The sequence below is a fragment of the Xiphophorus hellerii genome, chromosome 8 (assembly GCF_003331165.1).
Source record: "Xiphophorus hellerii strain 12219 chromosome 8, Xiphophorus_hellerii-4.1, whole genome shotgun sequence".
Classification (NCBI taxonomy): Eukaryota; Metazoa; Chordata; class Actinopteri; order Cyprinodontiformes; family Poeciliidae; genus Xiphophorus; species Xiphophorus hellerii.
This window is the reverse complement of record NC_045679.1, coordinates 29146963-29169999: the sequence shown is the minus strand read 5'-3', so window position 1 is coordinate 29169999 and position 23037 is coordinate 29146963. Positions and strand designations below refer to the sequence as shown.

General features: G+C 41.9%; 1 protein-coding gene across 2 annotated transcripts in view; it reads right to left on the bottom strand.

The window, feature by feature from the left end:
- mapkap1 (MAPK associated protein 1) overlaps positions 1 to 23037 on the bottom strand; it is a 32597-nt gene that overhangs the window by 5792 nt on the left and 3768 nt on the right. Inside the window, exons 3-10 of one of the 2 annotated variants that reach the window (XM_032569011.1) lie at positions 18119 to 18208; positions 15313 to 15461; positions 10515 to 10687; positions 10224 to 10400; positions 9712 to 9821; positions 7584 to 7691; positions 5585 to 5725; positions 3720 to 3845 (exon numbers count right to left, since the gene is read on the bottom strand). In XM_032569011.1, the coding sequence (XP_032424902.1) occupies positions 3720 to 3845; positions 5585 to 5725; positions 7584 to 7691; positions 9712 to 9821; positions 10224 to 10400; positions 10515 to 10687; positions 15313 to 15461; positions 18119 to 18208 (1074 nt within the window). The remainder of the gene's footprint in view (positions 1 to 3719; positions 3846 to 5584; positions 5726 to 7583; positions 7692 to 9711; positions 9822 to 10223; positions 10401 to 10514; positions 10688 to 15312; positions 15462 to 18118; positions 18209 to 23037) is intronic. The other variant, XM_032569012.1, reaches the window with a different exon arrangement.

Below are 23037 nucleotides of genomic sequence, written 5' to 3'. Positions count from 1 at the left end.
GCTTCCTCATACACACAAAGCCAGTATCCTTCCCATTCATACCTGGTGACGTCACTCCCACGTTGACACACCTAAGTGTCAAAGCCTCCTGTTCCTGTCATATCAATAATTACTTATTTCATTCATATGGCTCTTACAGAGCCTCAGTGAAAACTTGTTTATTATTATTAACTGTTTGGTGCAAAAAACAAACTGAAAATCGATTTTTTCCTGCATGTTTATGTCTGTTAAGGCTAAGATGGAGCGGCACTGAAAGCAGCTCTTTAAACCATTCAGACTACGAACACAACAGAGACACAATCAAAACTGTCAGATGATTTATTACCCCGCGATAATAACTCAGAAATAGTCCAAATTAGGATGTTTTTTTATTTCTTTGCTACTTACGGAAAGTTTCTGTTTATATCGTAGGTTTGTGGCGCCTTTCTATCCTAAAGAAAGATATAAAACTTCAGATATTTCACAAAAAGATACTAACATTCATGGAAATACCTCACATAACCTTATATTAAAGCATAAAGTACGGCGCCCACCATAAGAAAGGCTTGCAGTATTCAATTATGCTGCATAACTGACCAGTACAGTATTGCGAGGGAACGCAAAAGTTTTGCGAGGTAACGCAAAAGTATTGCGAGGTAACGCAAAAGTTTTGCGAGGTAACGCAAAAGTTTTGCGAGGGAACGCAAAAGTATTGCGAGGTAACGCAAAAGAAAAAAAATTCCCCATGTCCCCTAGGGGGCTCCGTATGAGGTAGATCTCAGCCGGCTGGTGAGAGAAAAAGTAGACCTTGGTCTCAAAAGGTTTAAGCACCCTGCGGTAGATCGTCGTTGCCGCTCCGATCTAAATCAGGGTTTTTCCCCGACTGGGAGCCTGTTGAATGTGACAGTTAGCCAATCAAAAAGCGTGGATTCTCCTCCGCGCTTTCTGAGGGGAAATTACGGAGGGGAATCCCAAACCGCTGATACAGCGCAACCCGAAGTCCAGCGGACATTGGAGATGATATGTGGAAACAACATTAATGTTTATTCAACATGCAAAGAATATAGAAATAACAAGGGGAGGAGTTGGAGCTAAATTGCTACCGCAGTTGATAAACCCGGTAACTTTTCAGCTGTTCTTCGTTAACGTGACGTATATAGGTTATAATGATTTTCATTCAGTCAGGACTTTACACTGACACTAGCCACATGCATTGCAGGTAGATTGTAGTAAAGCATTGATTAATGCCCGGTTTTTAAATTAGTTAACTGGACTTGTAGCCATTATTTTGTGCCCATTGTTGGACACCACACGGCAGGATCGAACAGTTATACCTAGGATTTCTGTCGGCTAATGTGTGATCTGTCAGGTTTCGAAAATGGGCCGACAATCGGCCGACAACTCTAAGATCGTGTAGTGTGCGCTGGGCTTTACACTAAGGAAATGAGGAAGGGGGGGTCAGTGGAGAGCACCGGAGTTGAGCCTTTTTTCATTTAGTGTCATTAACAGAAAGAGAAAAAGGCCGAAAGAGACGATAGTGCCGATAATTAAAATGACGTTGATAGTTTTAATTTATCGTACGATTAATTGATTTATCGTTTATCGCGACAGGCCTATGTGTACAGATTGAAAAGTTACTGCCTTGGTCTGAAAATGATGTCACATTCCTGTGAATCTACGAGACTTTAGTTGTTGTGGAGCTACCATTAGCCAAAGAACATAATGTTCTCTAGTCTGTGTGTGTATTAATGAAAGCTATAACCATAAACATATTGTAGCCTACTATGGACACTTGTTCTGGTCAGGAATAAATATTGTCATATTAGTTAACTGATTGTTGATTTATAAATGTACAGAAAGGAGGTTGCAGCTCCAACACATCCAATTACGCAACATCATTCTAATAGGGCCTCTATTCCTCTCAAAGGCAGCTTTGAGAGAGAGGAATGACAGAAAGTCATGTTCTGACATACAGAAAATGTAACTTAGACTGAATTGATTGGCTACATATCAAAAGTTTGCTTATAACTGAGTGAAACTTTTTAGTCAAGGTATTTTAAAGCTGCAGTGTGTAACTTTTATAAAATATATTATTTTATATATTTGTCATCATGTCATGACAGTATGGTATCAGACAGATATTCTGTGAAAAAAACTGAGTTCATCTGCCTTCTCCCAGTTCTAACTGAAAACAACCAATCAGAGCCCGGAGGATGTCAATCACAATCTCATGTGCCGCTGCTCTTCCCCACACCTCTTCCTCTCTGCTACCGCTACAGCTTTTTCCCCATTCAGCAGGTCCTGTGAAATCTCATCATCAGTAGCATAGCCACTGATGATGGCAGATAAACGGTTTTCCTGTAACGCTAAAATGTTTCTCTGCCATTTGCACCTCATGCAGAGAGTACATGAGAGTTTGACAGCGTTGCAGTTTGACCCTCCTCCTGGCTCTGATTGGTTGGTCCTAGCCGAAAGCGGTGCATTTCTTCAGATGGCAATAAAAGCTGAAGGAGGAGGTAGATGAAGTCAGTTGTTTCACAGATTATTAGTCTTGCAACCTACTGTCATGACTGGGGGTTGCACAACTTCATATTTTTTAAAGTCGGACTCAACATGGTAAAAGTTCAGTTGACATCGACTTGTCACAGTGACATCTCAGAAACGTAATCAAAAAGCATCTGACATTTTTAATATATTTATTTTTTTCAAACACCAATGTTGCATGAGACCGTGAGCAGAATTTGATTTAGGGGTCCCTCTTGTTGCTAAGAACATCAGCACCAGACAGCATGTCACCATGGATTTAGTGAAATCTGGGACATGGGGCCTTGTTTAATTGGCCGAGAACTCAATTACAATTGTAGTTTACTTAGATGTATTTGTGAACAAACAGCTAAAACTCAAAGATTAAACTAAGAGTATCAGATTCAAATTTAGGTAACAAAACAATCCAATTATAAAGATTGTTCTTTGAACTTTTACAAAGTAAACTTGCCAACTCTTTAGCATCTTAAATTTAAATGTTAAACAATTTAAAATCTTTTCATTTAACTATGCTGAAAACATTAAATCAAATTTGATATTCTCTTAGTTCACTTTTGCTTTGGGCCAGTGCTAAATGTGATCAGAATTACATCATGTTTTTAGAGCCACTAACTGATTACTTAATCTGGATTTATCAGAAGTGCAAATAATTGATATTTATTTTAACTGTATTTTTTTTTTAATTTGTTGTTTTTAAGATTCTATAGTTGTGAGTTTAAGTATTGTCGGCAATGTATTCCCGTAACATATAATTACGCAGTAATATTTTACATTTCCTGTCAACTTAACATCTTTTAATACAAAACCCTGGTGGACCGTCTCGGTGAACCGACCACCAGGCTTAGCAAGTTTTCTGGGGGAAACCCTGAACAAATTGACAAAAATATAAATACAAAATTATAAAGGTTTCATACTGCAGCTATAAGGACTTCAAATTAGCCAAAAAAGGGGGAGTGAAATCAGTGTTCCATTACACAAAAATACAGTTGGTGGCCTTTTAGAATCATTAGGACCCAATCATTCTACTCTTTCCTATCCATGCCTAAAAAATGCTAAGACCTTCTGATGAGATGTGAAATCATTTTGCAGTTGTAATTACACAGTTCATTTCTAAAACATTACACAATCAGAAACCATCAATTTATAAGGATGACCAGACAGGGGCTCACTTTAGAGAACCTCATGAGAACACTTACTGGGACTTCTCTCCTCAACAAGGTCACATGCACAAAGGTGGTCCGAGTCAATAGAGATGGGTTTTTGGCGAATCCAAAACTTCTGACTTGTGACAGGATCGATTTCCACTTTTTCACCTGAAATGCCTGCAAGGACAGTTTTGGATGGTGGAAAATATTTAAGGTAAAAAAAAAAGCTAATAGGATTGGGTTATGTGGTAAAAGCACTTATTTTTAAGTAAACATTAAGAGCGTGATTTATCCAGAGCATCTGCATAAAATCATAAAATCAAAATAAAATGTGAAAAACTCAATTAAAAGGCCAACAACTGTAGCACCACAGAGATAACGTGTCCTGTTGTAACATAAAATCTAATGGATCTGCAGAAGCACTGAAGAGCAATGTGCAATTTGTGGCCTAGAGACAATACTACAAGATAAGATGCAAATGGTCAACTCATTCTAACATCCAAACCCCCTACAAGCAACATAATTCACTAATGACGTCTGTTCACTTTAGCTCAGCAAATAAAAACAGCCCTGGTATATACTGTACATTGACTTGTTGACTTGTACAAGACAGCATGCTGTGGATGTTGCAGATCTGCTGTGATGCAGATGCTTGTTTATATCAACAATGCAGACATGCCTGCTGCTGTGAGACTCCTGTCTGCAAACTGATCATTATGTTTGTCAAAAAGAACAGAACATTTATTGTGTCATCTGTATGTTGCACAGAAATTGTTTTCTGATATATACTGGTACTTGAAAAAAAGTCAACCAGTCAAAAACCAACCAGGCATGATTAAAACACTTGTGATGGGTGATTTGAGTACAACTGGAATAAAATAAAAGTAAAATATATTAAACATTCCTGGATAATTAGATTTATTCAGAAAGCTCTAAATGAAAATAAAGCCATGTAAAGTACAGCTGTTTTAATAGTTCGAAATAAATAGACGAGTCAGCTTTCTTTTAACTTTGAGAGATACAGGTAGTATTTGCCGATTGATGGGAGTAACATTAGGTCACTGGCTGGGTCAGCAGAGAAAACTTGTTTTACACATCACACTAAAAACAAACATTACATAAAAGGTGTAGTTTGCAGGTGGGACCATCAAAGTTGGTCACGCTGACTACCTTCCTCAGTCTGCTATCATCTTCTTCTACTACTCTCCAATTTGCATCATTTGCTGTTGACTTTGTATTCTCAGTTACTTTTCATTCCATTGAAGCTACACCCGGTGTTTCGTTTAGCTGCGATTTCTTCCTGGAGGAGAACATCGGCAAAGATAATGAGCCCATCATCTAATCAATCTCCCTCTCCTGCTATAAACTTTTTACTTTTTATTAACATAGAAAAAGTCTTGAAGCAGTTTTGTTTCTACTTGTGTATTCTGCTCCATCTTCTAAACATCTAAATACCATGTGTAAAGACACACAAAAAGATGCACTCTATACTCCCAGGTCCAGGTAACGATTCCCCAGAGGAACAGCCAGCCCCTTGTGTCCTTCTTTCTGGGATGTAGACAAGTGTGTTCAATCATTCCAATTCTTTACCTATAACTTTAATTGTGGATTTTTTTTCTACATTTATTTGCATGTGCAGACTACTTGAGTTGTTGCTCATATGAACAGTCCTCTAGAACTATCATGTTCCACACTGCCCTGAGTGGAAACAGGCACAGAGTGAGTCTGTATCATTTTCCATTAGTTTTAAAAGTACTGCCTCCATCAAGAATCCTTCAGCATATCTTGTCATTATTGGTCAACGTTTCACACATTTAACTGTCTTTTTAAAACAGACTTTATACACAAGAATCAGTACAAACAAAAACATTTTCATATCTGGAAAAGACAGCAGCACCTCACTGAGTAGCATGTACCTAGCTGGACATCTGTGGTGAAACGCAGCTTATGAATCAAGCTGATCTTGAAGGACTTGTAGTGGTGACTGCTCAACATGTCTTGGACTGTGGTTATATCAATAGTAGGGTCCTCCTCAGAGCTCTCCTCACCTCTGGAGCCTGTAAAATGAATAAGCCGAGTTAAGAAAAGAAATCTAAATAAAACACAAGAGCTCCTGATAATAAGATCTCTGCTCATTCACAAAACTTTCACTTTTCCTTATAGAGTTTTTAGTGGGCCTGCGTTTGGTCTAAACTTGCTATATACTGTATACACTCCTGATCAAAATCTTAAGACCAGTCCAAAAATTGCAAGAATTAGCATTTTGCACCATTGAATCTTAAGAAGGTTCTAAGTAGAGCTTCACAATGTTAAAAGGACAAATCAGTGCAAGAGACAAGAACATTTGAGCGGGGAATTGTCTGAAAACTGCATTTGCACTCAAACATGATTTTTTCAGCTGATCAAAAGTTTAAGACCATAGTCTTTAAAAGTCAAAAGCTGTGCAAACATCTGGATTCCATGTCATTTTCTGTGAAGTCTTTACACTGTCAAGACCTCCTGATGGCAAAAGCAAAAAAGCTCACTGACTTTGAACGTGGTAGGATTGTTGAGCTGCATAAGCAAGGCCTCTCACAACGTGCCATCGCTGCTGAGGTTGGACGCAGTAAGTCATTTTGCATTTTATAAACGATCCTGAGGGTTATGGAACAAAAAAGTCAAGTGGTAGACCCAAAAAAATTTCATCAGCTCTGAGCCGCAGGATCCGATTGGCTGTCCGTCAAGACACGGGACGATCCTCTACCCAAATTAAGGCCATTACTGGTACTGACTGCAGCCCAATAACCGTCAGACGGCATCTGCGAGAGAAGGGCTTCAGAAACAAAAAACGTCTTCAAAGGCCACGTCTTCTTCAACGCCACAGAATTGCCCGTTTGGACTTTGCAAGGGTGCACCAAACATGGGACATTGAAAGGTGGAAGAAAGTTGTCTTCTCTGATGAGAAAAAATTTAACCCTGATGGTCCTGATGGCTTCCAACGTTACTGGCATGACAGGGAGATCCCACCTGAGATGTTTTCTACACGGCACAGTGGTGGGGGCGCCATCATGATTTGGGGTGCGTTTTCCTTCAATGGAACAATGGAGCTTCAGGTTGTGCAGGGGCGTCAAACAGCAGCTGGCTATGTGGAGATGTTGCAGCGGGCATCCCTCATGACTGAGGGCCCTCGTCTGTGTGGTAATGATTGGGTTTTTCAACAGGACAATGCTGCAGTTCACAATGCCCGCCTGACAAAGGAGTTCTTCCAAGAGAATAACATCACTCTTTTGGACCATCCTGCATGTTCCCCGGATCTAAACCCAATTGAGAACATTTGGGGATGGATGGCAAGGGAAGTTTACAAAAATGGACATCAGTTCCAGACAGTGGATGCCCTTCGTGAAGCCATCTTCAACACTTGGAGCAACGTTCCCACTAGCCTCCTGGAAACACTGGCATCAAGCATGCCTAAACGATTGTTTGAAGTCATCAACAAGAATGGTGGAGCTACTCATTACTGAGTCCTTTTTTTTGACACTTTGTTTCTGTTTTGGGGGGTTTTCGGGTTTTTTTGAGCTATGGTCTTAAACTTTTGATCAGCTGAAAAAATCATGTTTGAGTATAAATGCAGTTTTCAATTAATTCCCCACTCAAAAGGTTTTGTCTCTTACGCTGATTTCTTCTTTTAACATTGTGAAGCTCTACTTAGAACCTTCTTAAGATCCAATAGTGCAAAATGCAAATTCTTGCAATGTTTTGACTGATCTTAAGATTTTGATCAGGAGTGTATATGGCATAGAAATGATTTGAAGAATATTTCATTTGGTGAAGCAGCAGCAGCCGACAACATTCTGGGATGGTGAATTGCCACAACAGTCACTGAAATGAAGTTTGCAGCAGACCTCATATTTAAACCTTCATGCCGAGTTCACTCACTGTTTTCTCTGACCAGGCAAAACTCCAGGGTGTTCTGGCTTTCCAGAGTAGAATCCAGGTCAACTGCAACATTCGGCTCCATCTGCTTCTCCAGACGATACATGGGCCCTGTAGGAGTGTCAAGGGATCACTTTCATTTACCATTCAGTTCCTTGTAGTTGTTCACAGTCTGTAAGTCAGTTGTCAGGGAATTTTTCTTGATGATTTGCATTAACTGTAAGGGCTGATTCATATATAGTAAATCAGCCCTTCACTATATATGTGAAGGGATGATTCACTATATCAGGCCTTCACACAGATACCTCCAAACAGAGGTATCTGTTTTGGAGTTTTTACAGTGCATACATTAACTGATTATTTCAAGTTTAAATGTTAGGGCAGAGGAAGCAAAGACCATGTCTTTAGTACTCAGTGGAGAAGTGTTCTCTAAAATGACTAATACTGCCTCTATATGCCAAATCAAAGCGAGCCACCCGAGTAGCTTGACAGTATGAGGGAGCAATAATTGATGACAAATGGTACCAGTTGGCTGCAGAACTAAAGACGATACAGTGCATCTTTGGAGCTCACGTGTTTTCCACAACAACTAACTGGGTGTTTTTGGCGAAGACAGCAGAGACCGATCAGATTTTTAAGGGTGGACAACAGCCAAACACCTTTTGTGTGGGTTGTTATGAATTGAAAAATAGACTTATGTGCGCAACACACATGAAATGAATGAAAATGTCTAAGAAATTACATATGCTTCATTTAAGACTGACATAACCAAGTTCCACTCTACGCCTACTGTAGTCCTGAGAAAACAGCTGCCTGGGAGCTCATACCTACCCTGCTTCAACAAGGATCCTCTAAAGCAGGGGTGGGCAACTCCAGGCCTCGAGGGTCGGTCTTCTGCAACTTTCAGATGCGTCTCTACTTCAACACACCTGAGTCAAATAATGAGGTCATTAGCAGGACTCTGGAGAACTTGACTGCACTTAGGAGGTGATTCAGCTGTTGGATTCAAGTGTGTTGGACCAGGGAGACATCTAAGGACACCGGCTCTCGAGGACCAGCATTGCCCACCCCTGCTCTAAAGGCACTTTTCCACTAGCCCGTCTCTTACCGATTCGGTCCCAGTCATTCCCGACCAGAGTTATTTTTCATTAGCAAATCCGGCGCTGTTCTGCCCAGCTGTTCTCATGTATTGATACCTACTTCAGGGGTAGTACTAGCCACACCGAGCCGAGTACAGCACCAAACCAATTTAAGTGATAGCTGACCACATTCATTGATTAGCTCTTAATGACCTCACATCAAATTCCAAAACAACATTATAGTTTAGCTGTGAACAGCAGACATGCCATTTGCTATCAGAGAGCTGCTCAGCATGGAGGAACAATTATGAATTTAATCACAAGCAGAACCAGGAACACATGCAGAAAGTTTTGGAATGACTGATTTAACAGCGCCGCAGCAGCTTGTCTCACTGAGGAACAGGCAGCAATAAAGGAGAGAGAAACGGTTCTCTCAGAGCTGTAATTTTGCACCGACAGTGTGAAATGCCGGAACAACATAATATTAGCTTGTGATGTAAAATTAAATTTTCTTTGGATTCTTTCTTAAACAAACTTAAACATAAAATACTTGAAAATGAGACACCAGACAAGTGAATCACAGCAATATCAGTCGGTGTAACGCTGAACTGATGCGGTGAAGCTACCAGTAGCAGGACCGCGGAGCTGAGCCGAGAAGCTACAAACACTGAAGAGATCGATACAGTCTAGCCAAGCATGTTTTAATTTTACACAGTACAAGTTTAACAATTTGCTCAAAGTCTAAATTGGTATTGTGGTGCATTTAAGGTGTAAAGTTTACCTTTGAGCAAACGCCCCCCAAAGGAATCCCCGCTCCCCCCTTTTGCAAAAATTTCCGCCAGCGCCCCCTGCCGTCCTCTGAACGTCCCCCGGGGGGCGGTACTGCCCCCGTTGAGAAATGCTAGGTTAGAGTGAGACTTGCCAGTGCGAAAGAGTTTTTTGTGGTTACATTTTTAAAAATGTAACCCCAAAACAACCATCGCATCATAATGACCAAAAACAAACACTACGCACACCACACCAAGAACTTTGAGCGACCAAAGCATCATTACCTGACCCTTTCTGTGAACCCTTTCTCTTCTTAAGTGCTTTTTGGAGAATCTCCTTCATGGTTACCTTCAGACTATCCACAGGAATTAAAGAGAAACCATGAGCAGCATTTCTAAAAAGAAAAAGATGGAAACAGTCAATCCAACTATAAATGCACAGCAAAAGTTTCAAAGCCTGAAATGGCATCATTATTCTGTGTTTGAACAAACAAATGATGACTGATACCATCATCATTTGTTCATTCTAAAACACAATGTTAGTTAATAATCAATTTTATTTTTAGTTCACTTCTAATATCAAATTGAGATCTCAAAGGACACATTCACACACTGATCATGGATAGTAGCAATAGCTGCCCTTTGGCAGTCTGACAGAAGCCAGGCTGCCATTTTGTGCCATTGGCTCTTCTGACCAACATCAGCAGGCAAGGTGCATGAAGTGTCTTGCCCAGTGACAAACAACCAGACTGGGTGGAGCGCCCTATAATATTGCTTCTGCACATTTTCATACTTACATTCTGACAAACAGTGACTGTCTAGAAGTCAAGCCAGGTGAAGAGTATTTCTCCACCAATGCTAGCGTGCTAAAGCCAAACTTATGGATTGGCTCATTGGAATCAAGTGGTGGGAAGTCAGTATCCACCTCACCATCATCCTCAGCAATGTGAAGGCAATAGGCCTCCACATTCTCACTGTAAGCAAAATAACAGTGTTAATGCCCTGTATATAACAACATAGGTGAACAGGAAACACTGTTAATGAAGAGCTTCAACATAAAACTGTATTTGGAATTTGTTTGTACTCACCTGAGTTTGGGTTCTCGTCCCTCGCTTGTGTACTGCCAGCAGATGAGTCCAATGAGGTCGTGAACACGAGCGTTTGCAATGGTGACCACTGTCATCGGATGCATTTTCTCCTGAGTCATCTGCATTGAGAGGTAGACATCTATCTTCTTGGTAGCGGTGGTACCTATGTGACCCTTGAGATAAAGAGAGAAAAGACTGTATATTAGGGGTGCACCGATTTCCTTAATATTGGGTGATCGGTGATTGGTCCGATTTTTTTTTTTCTCCATTTTTTTCTCCGAAGAGTTTTTGCGGCGCTAGTGGCTCGTATTTTTTCGACAGTAGGCAGACAGGAAGGAGGGTGAGGAGAGGGGGGACATGCGGCAAAGGTCGTCGGGACCGGGAGTCGAACCCGCGACGTCCGCGTTGAGGACTAAGGCCTCCAAACGTGGGGCGTGCTAACCCCCTGCGCCACCACAGCACGCCCCATAGGCCGATTTTTACATGTGAAGCAGATCTTATCCACCGATGTCATCAACCTCGGCAAAGGTCTAAAAATCAACCACTGTGCTTTTCTTTTCTCCCGTGAGAAAGGTTTGACTGACAAACTGGCCGACCAAGTCATGTCTGCACATTTACAGTTAACAATAGTCACCCCATTGTTGCCAATTCAGGAACCTTCTTGATATATTGAGCAACATTTCAAACAAAAATTGGTATCAACCAAAATCGGAATCAGTAAGTTCGGCTTTTTAAAAGATCGGTAATCGGTGATCGGCCAGAAAACTGCAATAGGTGCATCCCTACAGGTGATGCTGAAAGAAAACATCAAAATTTTGTATTTACTGTATGTAGTATCTCTCTTACAGCATGTAATGTTTTAAAAGAAAATGGCAAACTTTGCTACAATGGAGTTACTAAATAAATACAATATTTTGATATTTAGCTCACCACCATCAGCATGCGAATGACTGAATGTACTTTGAAGAGCTTTGGGGTCCTCTCAATTTGATACAGTGCTATTCAAGTACCGAGCATTTACCATTTAATGGAGTACAACATCGACATTTTGTTTCTAAATATAACCGAAGAAAGCGCATAAGTTACAGCTAATGAGTCAGTGTACCTTAACTTGTTAAAAACTGGTGCAGATTAAAAACAAGTTTCACTTATCAAATTTTTAGAACTTGGACAAAATCCATCCATCCATCCATCCATCCATCTTCTTCCGCTTATCCGAGGTCGGGTCGCGGGGGTAGCAGCTTCAGAAGGGAGGCCCAGACTTCCCTCTCCCCAGCCACTTCTTCTAGCTCCTCCGGGGGAATCCCGAGGCGTTCCCAGGCCAGCCGAGAGACATAGTCCCTCCAGCGTGTCCTGGGTCTTCCCCGGGGCCTCCTCCCGGTGGGACGTGCCCGGAACACCTCACCAGGGAGGCGTCTAGGAGGCATCCTGACCAGATGCCCGAGCCACCTCAACTGGCTCCTCTCGATGTGAAGGAGCAGCGGCTCTACTCTGAGTCCCTCCCGGATGACTGAGCTTCTCACCCCATCTCTAAGGGAGAGCCCAGCCACCCTACGGAGAAAACCCATTTCGGCCGCTTGTATCCGCGATCTCGTTCTTTCGGTCATGACCCAAAGCTCATGACCATAGATGAGGGTGGGAACGTAGATCGACCGGTAAATCGAGAGCTTCGCTTTTTGGCTCAGCTCTCTCTTCACCACGACGGACCGGTACAGCGCCCGCTTGACAGCAGACGCTGCGCCAATCCGCCTGTCGATCTCCCGCTCCCTTCTTCCCCCATTCGTGAACAAGATCCCGAGATACTTAAACTCCTCCACTTGGGGCAGGACACCCCCCCTGACCCGGAGAAGGCACTCTACCCTTTTCCGGCTCAAGACCATGGCCTCGGATTTGGAGGCACTGATCCTCATCCCGGCCGCGTCACACTCGGCTGCGAACCGCTCCAGCGAGAGCTGCAGATCACGATCTGATGAAGCCAAAAGGACCACATCGTCTGCAAAAAGCAGAGATGAGATCCTAAGGCCACCAAATCGGATCCCCTCAACACCTTGGCTGCGCCTAGAAATTCTGTCCATGAAAGTGATGAACAGAATCGGTGACAAAGGGCAGCCCTGGCGGAGTCCAACTCTCACCGGAAACGAGCCCGACTTACTGCCGGCAATGCGGACCAGACTCTGACACCGGTCATACAGGGACCTGACAGCCCGTATCAAAGGGCCCGGTACCCCATACTCCCGGAGAACCCCCCACAGGGCTCCCCGAGGGACACGGTCGAACGCCTTCTCCAGGTCCACAAAACACATGTAGACTGGTTGGGCGAACTCCCATGCACCCTCCAGGACCCTGCCGAGGGTGTAGAGCTGGTCCAGCGTTCCACGACCAGGACGAAAACCACACTGCTCTTCCTGAATCCGAGGTTCGACTATCCGACGGACCCTCCTCTCCAGGACCCCTGAATAGACCTTGCCAGGGAGGCTTAAGAGTGTGACCCCTCTATAATTGGAGCACACCCTCCGGTCCCCCTTTTTGAACAGGGGGACCACCACCCCAGTCTGCCAATCCAGGGGAACTGCCCCCGATGTCCATGCGACATTGCAGAGTCGCGTCAACCAACACAACCCTACAACATCCAGAGCCTTAAGAAACTCCGGGCGGATCTCATCCACCCCCGGGGCCCTGCCACCGAGGAGCTTTTTAACCACCTCGGCGACCTCGTCCCCAGAGATTGGAGAGCCCAACCCAGAGTCCCCAGGCTCCGCTTCCTCAGTGGAAGGCATGTTGGTGGGATTGAGGAGGTCTTCGAAGTACTCTGCCCACCGGCCCACAACGTCCCGAGTAGAGGTCAGCAGCACACCATCCCCACTATAAACAGTGTTGGTGCTGCACCGCTTCCCCCCCCTGAGACGCCGGATGGTGGACCAGAATCGCCTCGAAGCCGTACGGAAGTCTTTCTCCATGGCCTCTCCAAACTCCTCCCACGCCCGGGTTTTTGCCTCAGCAACCGCCCGAGCCGCATGCCGCTTCGCCCGCCGGTACCCATCAGCTGCTTCCGGAGTCCCACAGGCCAAAAAGGCCCGATAGGACTCCTTCTTCAGCCTGATGGCATCCCTCACCGAAGGTGTCCACCAGCGGGTTCGAGGGTTGCCGCCGCGACAGGCACCGACAACCTTGCGGCCACAGCTCCGATCGGCCGCCTCGACAATGGAGGCACGGAACACGGTCCACTCAGACTCCATGTCCCCCACCTCCCCCGGGACGTGTTCGAAGTTTTGCCGGAGATGGGAGTTAAAGCTCCGTCTCACAGGGGATTCCGCCAGACGTTCCCAGCAGACCCTCACAACACGTTTGGGCCTGCCAGGTCTGACCGGCTTTCGCCCCCACCACCGGAGCCAACTCACCACCAGGTAGTGGTCAGTGGACAGCTCCGCACCTCTCTTCACCCGAGTGTCCAAGACATACGGCCGCAGATCCGATGAAACGATGACAAAGTCGATCATCGAACTGCGGCCTAGGGTGTCCTGGTGCCAAGTGCACATATGGACACCCTTATGCTTGAACATGGTGTTCGTTATGGACAATCCATGGCGAGCACAGAAGTCCAGCAACAGAACACCGCTCGAGTTCAGGTCGGGCGGGCCGTTCCTCCCAACCACGCCCCTCCAGGTCTCACTGTCATTGCCCATGTGAGCGTTGAAGTCCCCCAGCAGAACAAGGGAGTCCCCAGGAGGAGCACTCTCCAGTACCCCCTCTAAGGACTCCAAAAAGGGTGGGTAATCTGAACTGTCGTTCGGCCCGTAAGCACAAACGACAGTCAGAACCCGTCCCCCCACCCGTAGGCGGAGGGATGCTACCCTCTCGTTCACCGGGGTAAACCCCAACGTACAGGCGCCGAGATGGGGAGCAACAAGTATGCCCACTCCTGCCCGACGCCTCTCACCTTGGGCAACTCCAGAGTGGAAGTATGTCCAGCCCCTCTCAAGGAGACTGGTTCCAGAACCAGAGCCGTGCGTCGAGGTGAGACCGACTATTTCTAGCCGGAACCTCTCGACCTCACGCACTAGCTCCGGCTCCTTCCCCACCAGAGAGGTGACATTCCACGTCCCAAGAGCCAGTTTCTGCAACCGAGGATCGGACCGCCAGGGTCCCCTCCCTCTGCTGCCACCCATCCCACACTGCACCCGACCCCTTTGGCCCCTCCCACGGGTGGTGGGCCCATGGGAGGGGGGGCCCATGTTTCCTCTTCGGGCTGAGCCCGGCCGGGCTCCATGGGTAAAAGCCCGGCCACCAGACGCTCGCCATCGTGCCCCCCCTCCAGGCCTGGCTCCAGAGTGGGGCCCCGGTGACCCGCGTCCGGGCGAGGGAACACCAAGTCCAAAGTTTTCCTTCATCATTGGGGTCTTTGGGCTGCTCTTTGTCTGGTCTCTCACCTAGGACCTGTCTGCCTTGGGTGACCCTACCAGGGGCATGAAGCCCCAGACAGCATAGCTCCTAGGATCATTGGGACACTCAAACCCCTCCACCACGATAAGGTGGCAGCCCATGGAGGAGTGGACAAAATACTTATTGATAAAAATTTGAAAAATAGTATTAGATTCCATGGCACCGTCATGTTCTTCATTTTACATTAAGCAAAGATATACATTTTATTTTTTACAAATAATTACATTAGCAGCTTATAAAATGCATTTAATAAGCTGAATAGATGTCATTATTTGGCAGTGATCAAAGCTTCATCGCAGTTTCATCACTAACATATACCAAAGCCCTTCAATCAATCCATGAGTCTCCATGAGCTTACCTTGCCATCAAATTTAGAGTATTCATTAAAGGGGTTGTTGAGCTGCTGTGGACACTGTTCCAGCCGTAGTGATAAGGTGGATTTGGCCCCAGCTGTTCGCGGCCTGTCTTTGTAGTCCCGCTTTTCAAACAGAGATCCCAAATCTTCCGCTGGACAGAAAGCAAGAAAGCAACAAAATTTGGAAAAGAAAAGAAAACAACGTTCAGCAAACATAACTCAAGTCAACTCAAAGAATTAAAAAAGATCATCAGAGTAACTTTATTCACTACCTAGATTGGCAGCCAACACACTCCTATTTCTTTTGTACATTTACACATAAGCTTTTTGTTTAAATATGTACAGGAAACAAATCCTAAAACAGATAATTAGGTCTACTTTAAAAGTGCATTTTGATTGGCTGTATACTACAGAAATAAGATTGAACTTTTGCCCTGTAATGCACATAGTGGCTTTTCAAAGTGCAATTTTAGAGTGTTCACATGCACATTAACAAATTACACCTTACTATGTTTTCACATATAACCTTCCAAACAAATCTGCTCATTCTTCAGTTGGTCTGTGCAGATTAAATGTCACATTATAAGAGATAAAATGGCTGTGAAATAATTTATCATGGTCTCAAACAGTTGGAATTTTCACCAGGGTGTTTACACTTTTGTGAACTAAATACAAAATATTAATGTGTCTGTGTTTAGTTCTTGATATTTGTTTTATATAGTCTTGATGCAGCACAACTCAGTTATAGCTTAAATGTACATTAGCTGATAAGTTTCCACTTAATTTTATTTAGAGATCATGGGGAATTATCATTGAAGGAACAAGTTTTTAATAATAAGGCTGCACCAACTGCAGTTTTCTGGTCATTAAAAAGCCTGACCTGCAATTCCGATTTTGGCTGATACCGATTTTTTTTGTCTCAAATGTCACAAAATGTAGCAAGAAAGTCGCTGAGTTGGCAACATTGGGGTGATTATTGTTAACTGCAAACCTGCAGGCATGAACTGGTGGGCTGGCAAGTAAGTAAAGCTTAATTATAAAGTGCTTTTCACAGACATAAAATCACAAAGCGTAGTACAATAAAAATCAACCTTAAACTATGCAAAGCATAAAACAAACATAACAATAAAATCATGACATAAAAGCCTGGAAAAATAAAACTGTTTCCAGTTGCTTTTCAAAAACATCCACAGTGTGCAAAACGGAGCAGCAAGGGAAAACAGTTAGTGGGGCCCCACAGTCTTGGGGCCACTAACTGAAAGAGCAACCAAGGAGCAACCAAGAGATGTAGTGTTTGGAACGAAGACCACGAGCAGCAGAGAATTTAGTTAAAAGCTGACAAAGATGATCTGGAGTCTGACCATTTAAAGCTCAGTACATCAGCACAAGTACTTTAAGACGAATTCTAAAATCGACCGGTAGCCAGTGTAGAGAATATAACCAGAGTGATATGGCTGAATTTACTGGATTTGGTGAGAAGTCTAGCTGCTGCATTCTGTATTGATTGCAAACATAAAATTGGGAACCTATCCAGGCAGGTAAAAATGGCATTACAGTAGTCCAGACGAGATGACACAAAAGGATGAATGATTTTCAACTCTGGAGACCTATTTTAGAAAATGGAAAGAAAAAAAAAAAAAAAAAAAGAAGAATGGAAAAAAGTCTTAAATCCGATTTTTTTCTAGCGGGCCAAAAAATTTTTACTCAGCTGAATTTTACCCGTTAAGCTTAGAAAACCAATTTAAGGTTGGTTTTCTAAGGCTCGGGTGGTTGCTGAGGCAAAAACTTGGGCATGGGAGGAGTTTGGAGAAGCCAAGGAGAAAGACTTCCGTACGGCTTCGAGGCGATTCTGGTCTGCCATCCGGCATCTCAGGAGGGGGAAGCAGTGCAGCACCAACACTGTTGATAATGGGGATGGTGTGCTGCTGACCTCAACTCGGGATGTTGTGGGCCGGTGGGCAGAATACTTCGAAGACCTCCTCAATCCCACCAACATTGAGGAAGCTGAGCCTGGGGACTCTGGGTCAGGCTCTCCAATCTCTGGGGACGAGGCCACCTAGGTGGTTAAAAAGCTCCTCGGTGGCAAGGCCCAGCGGGTGGATGAAATTCATCCTGGGTTTCTTAAGGAACTGGATGTTGTAGGGTTGTGTTGGCTGACGCAACTCTGCAATATTGCATGTACATCAGAGTCAGTTTTTCTCTCTGTTTTTTTTAAATTTTATTTATTGTTATATAAAAATTAAAGACAGATTAAGAAGAATTGTTTGGTGTACCTTGGCAAGGAGTTGGTAATTATCCTGATGCTGTATGTCCAGTTGTTGTTTACAGTGGTCATTATTACTATTATTATTATTATTATTAATAGATTTTCTTGTCTTGTTATGAGAGTTAGTTGTAACCATTTTGTCTATGTAATATAATTTATTTGTTGGCTCTTTAGCCCAGTATATTGATCAGGCACATGAATATTATAATATGGTTTTAATTACAATTTTTTGATAATCATTGAGTCAGTAGTAATATATTTCATTAAACTGAAATAAGGGGTATGACTGAAAAAGTGTTCACTTCTTCCTACTCCTTTTCAAACAGAAAAGTAGTGGTACACAAAATATTTTGTTCTTGGTTATGTATGCACATGTATCCTCTGTCCTAATGATTGCTTTTTTCTTGTTTTTAAAAACCTCTCTGAAGTAAATAAATCAAATCAAATTTAAACCAACGACCTTCTTGCTGCAAGACCACAGTGGTAACATGGATTTGCTCAAATATTTTGATATTGGAAGTAGAAAAATTGAAGGATCCATACCAGAATGAGAGCTTGTCCTTTCCTTCCACTGAACATTTTTACATTTGATTTGATTTTGCCGTTCTTTTCTGAGTCTTTCAAGTCTTTGTGCTGCAAAGAAAAACAAATTTTACATTTCTTTTACATGCAAACATTTCCAAGCTAGTACAAATCTGTTGAATAAAATTCATAGTTTATGTAAATCACACCATGACAGTCACAGTCGACTGAACCATTTACATTAAAGCATCTTCAGTTTCTACTAAAGCCACATTATCCATCTATGTAATAACTATGAATTAAAATATCTAGTTTAAAACAACAAATTAAAGATGGTAATGATTGTTTTAACTTTAAGGAATAATAACCCCAATACATATTTACATTGTATAAAATGGACACAGTACAGTATACAAACAGTGTACACATTCAAATGTGAAATACAGTGGAGAACAGCAATGTCTTGATTTTGGGCATATACACAAAAACATCAATTATGTCAAGAAACCCCCCCCCCCCCAAAAACATAGGACTTATTACCAAGGTATTGGTTTACCCCACTCATCTTACCAGCAGCACCAGGCTTTTCACAGCTTTCCTGTTGGAATCCTGATGAGACAGCCACCACAGGTCAGTATTTAAATCTAAGTGCAAAACCTGAGAGGAATGTAGAATACTACCCCATTCCCAGAACCCTGAGCTTCACACCACCAAACAGTTTACAACTATCAAGAGAGTCAAAAGGAAAGGTGATCTTTACCTTTGGACTCCCTCGTGGCAAAACCATATTCACCTTTTAAGGACAAGTTGCTTGAGGCAGATTTAATTCTACCCCTTTAATTGGGGCTCACTAAATGGAGATTTCTGCATCACATCAAATGAGAGATGCACCGATCATTCAGGGAGGAACTAGGCCAGTTTATTCTGGTCAACTTTCACAGGTAGACCATTTTGGTCCTGTCAAGAGTCAGAACCCCTTTAGGACTCTGAAGCTTTACCTTCCATTGCCTTACACATGCTTTGAACTTTTTCTCCATTTTGTTACATTATGGATTCAACTTCAGTGAATTCCACAATACGCTGTACATAATTTCAAAGTTGAAAATAAAAAGTAAAAGTAAAACCTCATTGTGTATAAGTTAACAAACCACTTACACGTGCTTTTTTGTATCTGCAGATTGGCTCAGACCCAGTGAGACTGGATGGAAAGTATCTGTAAATATCAGTTTTTAACTCTTGACAGAAATTTGGTTGGATTTAGGTCTGGACTTTTAATGGCTACTCTGTCATATAAGAACATGCTGTGATCTAAACCATTTAATTACTTAGTTGTGCTAGTAACATAGGGAAAGCGTGATCCAGGTGTAGTAATTTTCAGTTCTACATGTAGACCAAAAAGTTGACGTTTGTCCAGAGCAACTTCCTTGGCTTGTAGCATACTACAAACAGAACTTCTTATGGGTTTTTTTCAGAAATGACTTTGTTCTAGATTAATAGGTAAAGTTCAGATTTGTTGAGTGCAAGACTGAAAACCGATCATCTCACCTGACCTTTGCAGCTAAAAGATATATACAGCATAGAATATATAGTTTGCTAACCTAATCCTGCTTTAAACTTCCCCACAGCTTCCCTGACCTGTCTACAGTGTTCCTTAGTCATGATGCTGGTTATTCTCCATAAAACCTCAGAGGACAGAAACACAGATTAAATTACACAATAGTAAACTGTACTTGCTTAGGTGACCTCTGGAGAAGAGTTTATATTTTGAGTGTAATTATCAGAATACAGCTGAATATTAATGCTGAATATTAATGCAAAACACTCAATGTTTTTCTTTTCAACTTTGAATTTCTGCATTATCTTGATATAACAAATAATATCCCAGTAAAATATATTTAAGTTCATAGTTTTAACATGACAAAACAAGTCATATTAAAAGTTCAAAGCATGTAAACATTATAAGAAACCGTGAATGTGTTGCATCACAGTCAATAACAAAACAGTCAGTGCGATTCCATTGTCTGCATGATCAAGACTCCAAATATGTACTTCATACAGACTGAAATTACTGCAGTTTACAATGAAAACTGGGTCCATTTGAAATAAAAATCTATTGGGTCAACCAGATTTGAACCATTCTATCGGTGCATCTCTGCATCAAACAAACCCATATCCCATCTTAAGCACAATGATGAATGATTTGAGGATTAGCTTGAATGGCAGATTTGGTATTCTGACAATCAAATAGAAAGTCTTACACTTCTCATCATGGTATCAAACAGGTTATATTGTAAATTCAATGACATTCAGGCAACAGCTTCAAAATTTGCTCACTGAATCAATGAGACCATTTCCAGGTATACTGTCTAAAGACACTTTAAAAGAAGGGAGTTACTAAGCAAAAACAGGGAAACCTGTAATATGCTAATATTTTACATTTTTGTGTATTAAATACTTAAGATAAAATGAGACAGGGGTTGCATGCAAATATGCTTGTCTAGTTTGGGTTATTCTATTCTTTCTATTTTGTCAAGATGAAAGGTCTGGCAGGTTAAGAAAACAGCATTCATAGTATCTCACAATTTAGAACCAATTCTTTCTCCACTTGATCCAAACCAACCAGATGCTGTTCATATAGAATAACAAAGCAGAAGCAGTGTGTGAAAAGATACCTTTGATCAAGCTGGTTCCTCAGTGGTAAATTTATGCTGTAATATATTCATACCCATGGCAGGTTTAGCTCATAAGTTAGCTTTAATTTTACAAACACATTTTTTCTGACTAGAAGCAGAATCAATGTTTGTACTGCCCCAGATTGACTCAACGCTTAAGAGGCAAAGAGGCTTTCCAGACTCTCAGACAAGTGTTTTCATTCATTACTCAATGGCTTATTTTTAAAATACAATTGTAAAAAAAAACAGATGATTTTTTTTCAAGATTGATACTCATTTAAGATATTTTGTAAGCCTTGTTATTGAGAGCGCCGCCTCTTCTGTCGTCATCTGTTGGGGAAGCAGTGTCAGAACTGCTCAACCTGATAAAGAAGGCTGGCTCTGTCCTGGCTCTGTTCTGGGGACGACCGTGGAACCTCTGGAGATGATGATGCAAAGGAGGATTCTTCATAAAATTAAGAAAATTATGGACAACTCTGGACACTGTATTTCCCTTTGGGATCACCAAAGTATTTTTGAATTTGAAACGAATTTGAATTTTGTTATGATTTGATCAGTGCATATTTTATCTATAAGAAAGAAAAACTTCTCAGCTGAATGAAAGTAATTTCTAATATAAAGCTGCAGGTATGTGTGTGAATATTTGGGACATCAATGTAAATGACAGACAGTCTCTTTTAAAAACATCAATTTGCAACTCTATAGAATTCTGGAAGATGGTCAATTCCAGAAAATAATACATGAAAAATTACTAAGCAAAATTAAAAAAAAAACAACTACTGAATAGGTATTACTCAATTAGAAGGGTCACTTTTTGTCTAGGAAAAAAAATGCTGCAGATAGAAAAGCAGAAATGTATGCCTTTATTTCTTACCATTTTCAATATAGAGCTTCTAAAACCACAAGCACACAAAAAATCTGGATATTTTTCTATAAAAACCTTGGTGCTTGGAGTGTTAAGTTTAACTTATGAAACTTCCCAGATATTCATTATTTCTACCTACCTTTTGGTTCTCAGCCAAGCTAATCATAAATAGACAGCTATTATTCTGGAGGAATAGTTTAAACAGACGAGCTAAAGGCGTTGCTCAGCTGGAACCGACAGCAACACTATGTCAACGGGACTTTCCATCAACAAGCAGAATGTTGGTGGGGGGTTGATGATGTGGGCTTGCTTTGCAGTCTTTTATGTATAAAAGTATTCTAGAGTCAAATGTGATTCCGAGTACAATAACAGATTTACAACAGAATGGGTGAGATATAAATTAAATTAAGTATTACAGTGTCTCAAAATTCAAATTCGTTTCAAATTCAAAAATACTTTAGTGAGCCCAAAGGGAAATACAGTGTCCAGAGTTGTCCATAATTTTATGAAGAATCCTCCTTTGCATCATCATCTCCAGAGGTTCCACGGTCGTCCCCAGAACAGGGCCAGAACAGAGCCAGGACAGAGCCAGTCTTCTTTACCAGGTTGAGCAGTTCTGATGCTGCTTTCTCAACAGATGACGACAGAAGAGGTGGCACACTCAATAACAAGGCTTACAAAATATCTTAAATGAGTATCAATCTTGAAAAAAAAAATCATCTGTTTTTTTTTACAATTGTATTTTAAAAATAAGCCATTGAGTAATGAATGAAAACACTTGTCTGAGAGTCTGGAAAGCCTCTTTGCCTCTTAACCGTTGAGTCAATCTGGGGCAGTACAAACATTGATTCTGCTTCTGCTCTTGGCTCCCACACATTGAGCTGTCGGCTAGGTGTAGTGATCAGTCCCTCCGTTTCAAACTCTTATTAATGTAAGAGTCTGAAACGGAGGGAGCTAAATGTAACTGATATTTGCTACCTTCGACAAACAAAGCTAAGTCTATCAAAGCAATCCAGCCAATTTTGCTAGATTTGATTTCCAAGGCATAATTCAGCCAAATTAATGAAATAACAAACTGTAGTCTGATTTTTATTGTTAATGTGTTTCTTATTATTGTGCAGTGAAAGTAAATAAAAGGTGTTACATCTTTTGCTCTAACTATTTACTTACTGGAGGGTTTTTTGTTTGTGCTGCAGGGCCACAGCTAACTCCTTTCTTCAGCGGCTCTGACAGAGCCTGTGCAGCATTGCTGTTGCTCCTTTTAAACTTTGGACTGAACCATTGTTCTAATAATGGCGGGGGTTTGTAAAAATCCACTCTTATTTTTTTCTTTCATATATGGCAAATTTATTTCATTCCGTTTTCTTTGCCTTTTTATATTCATATTGTTTAAATACAAAGGT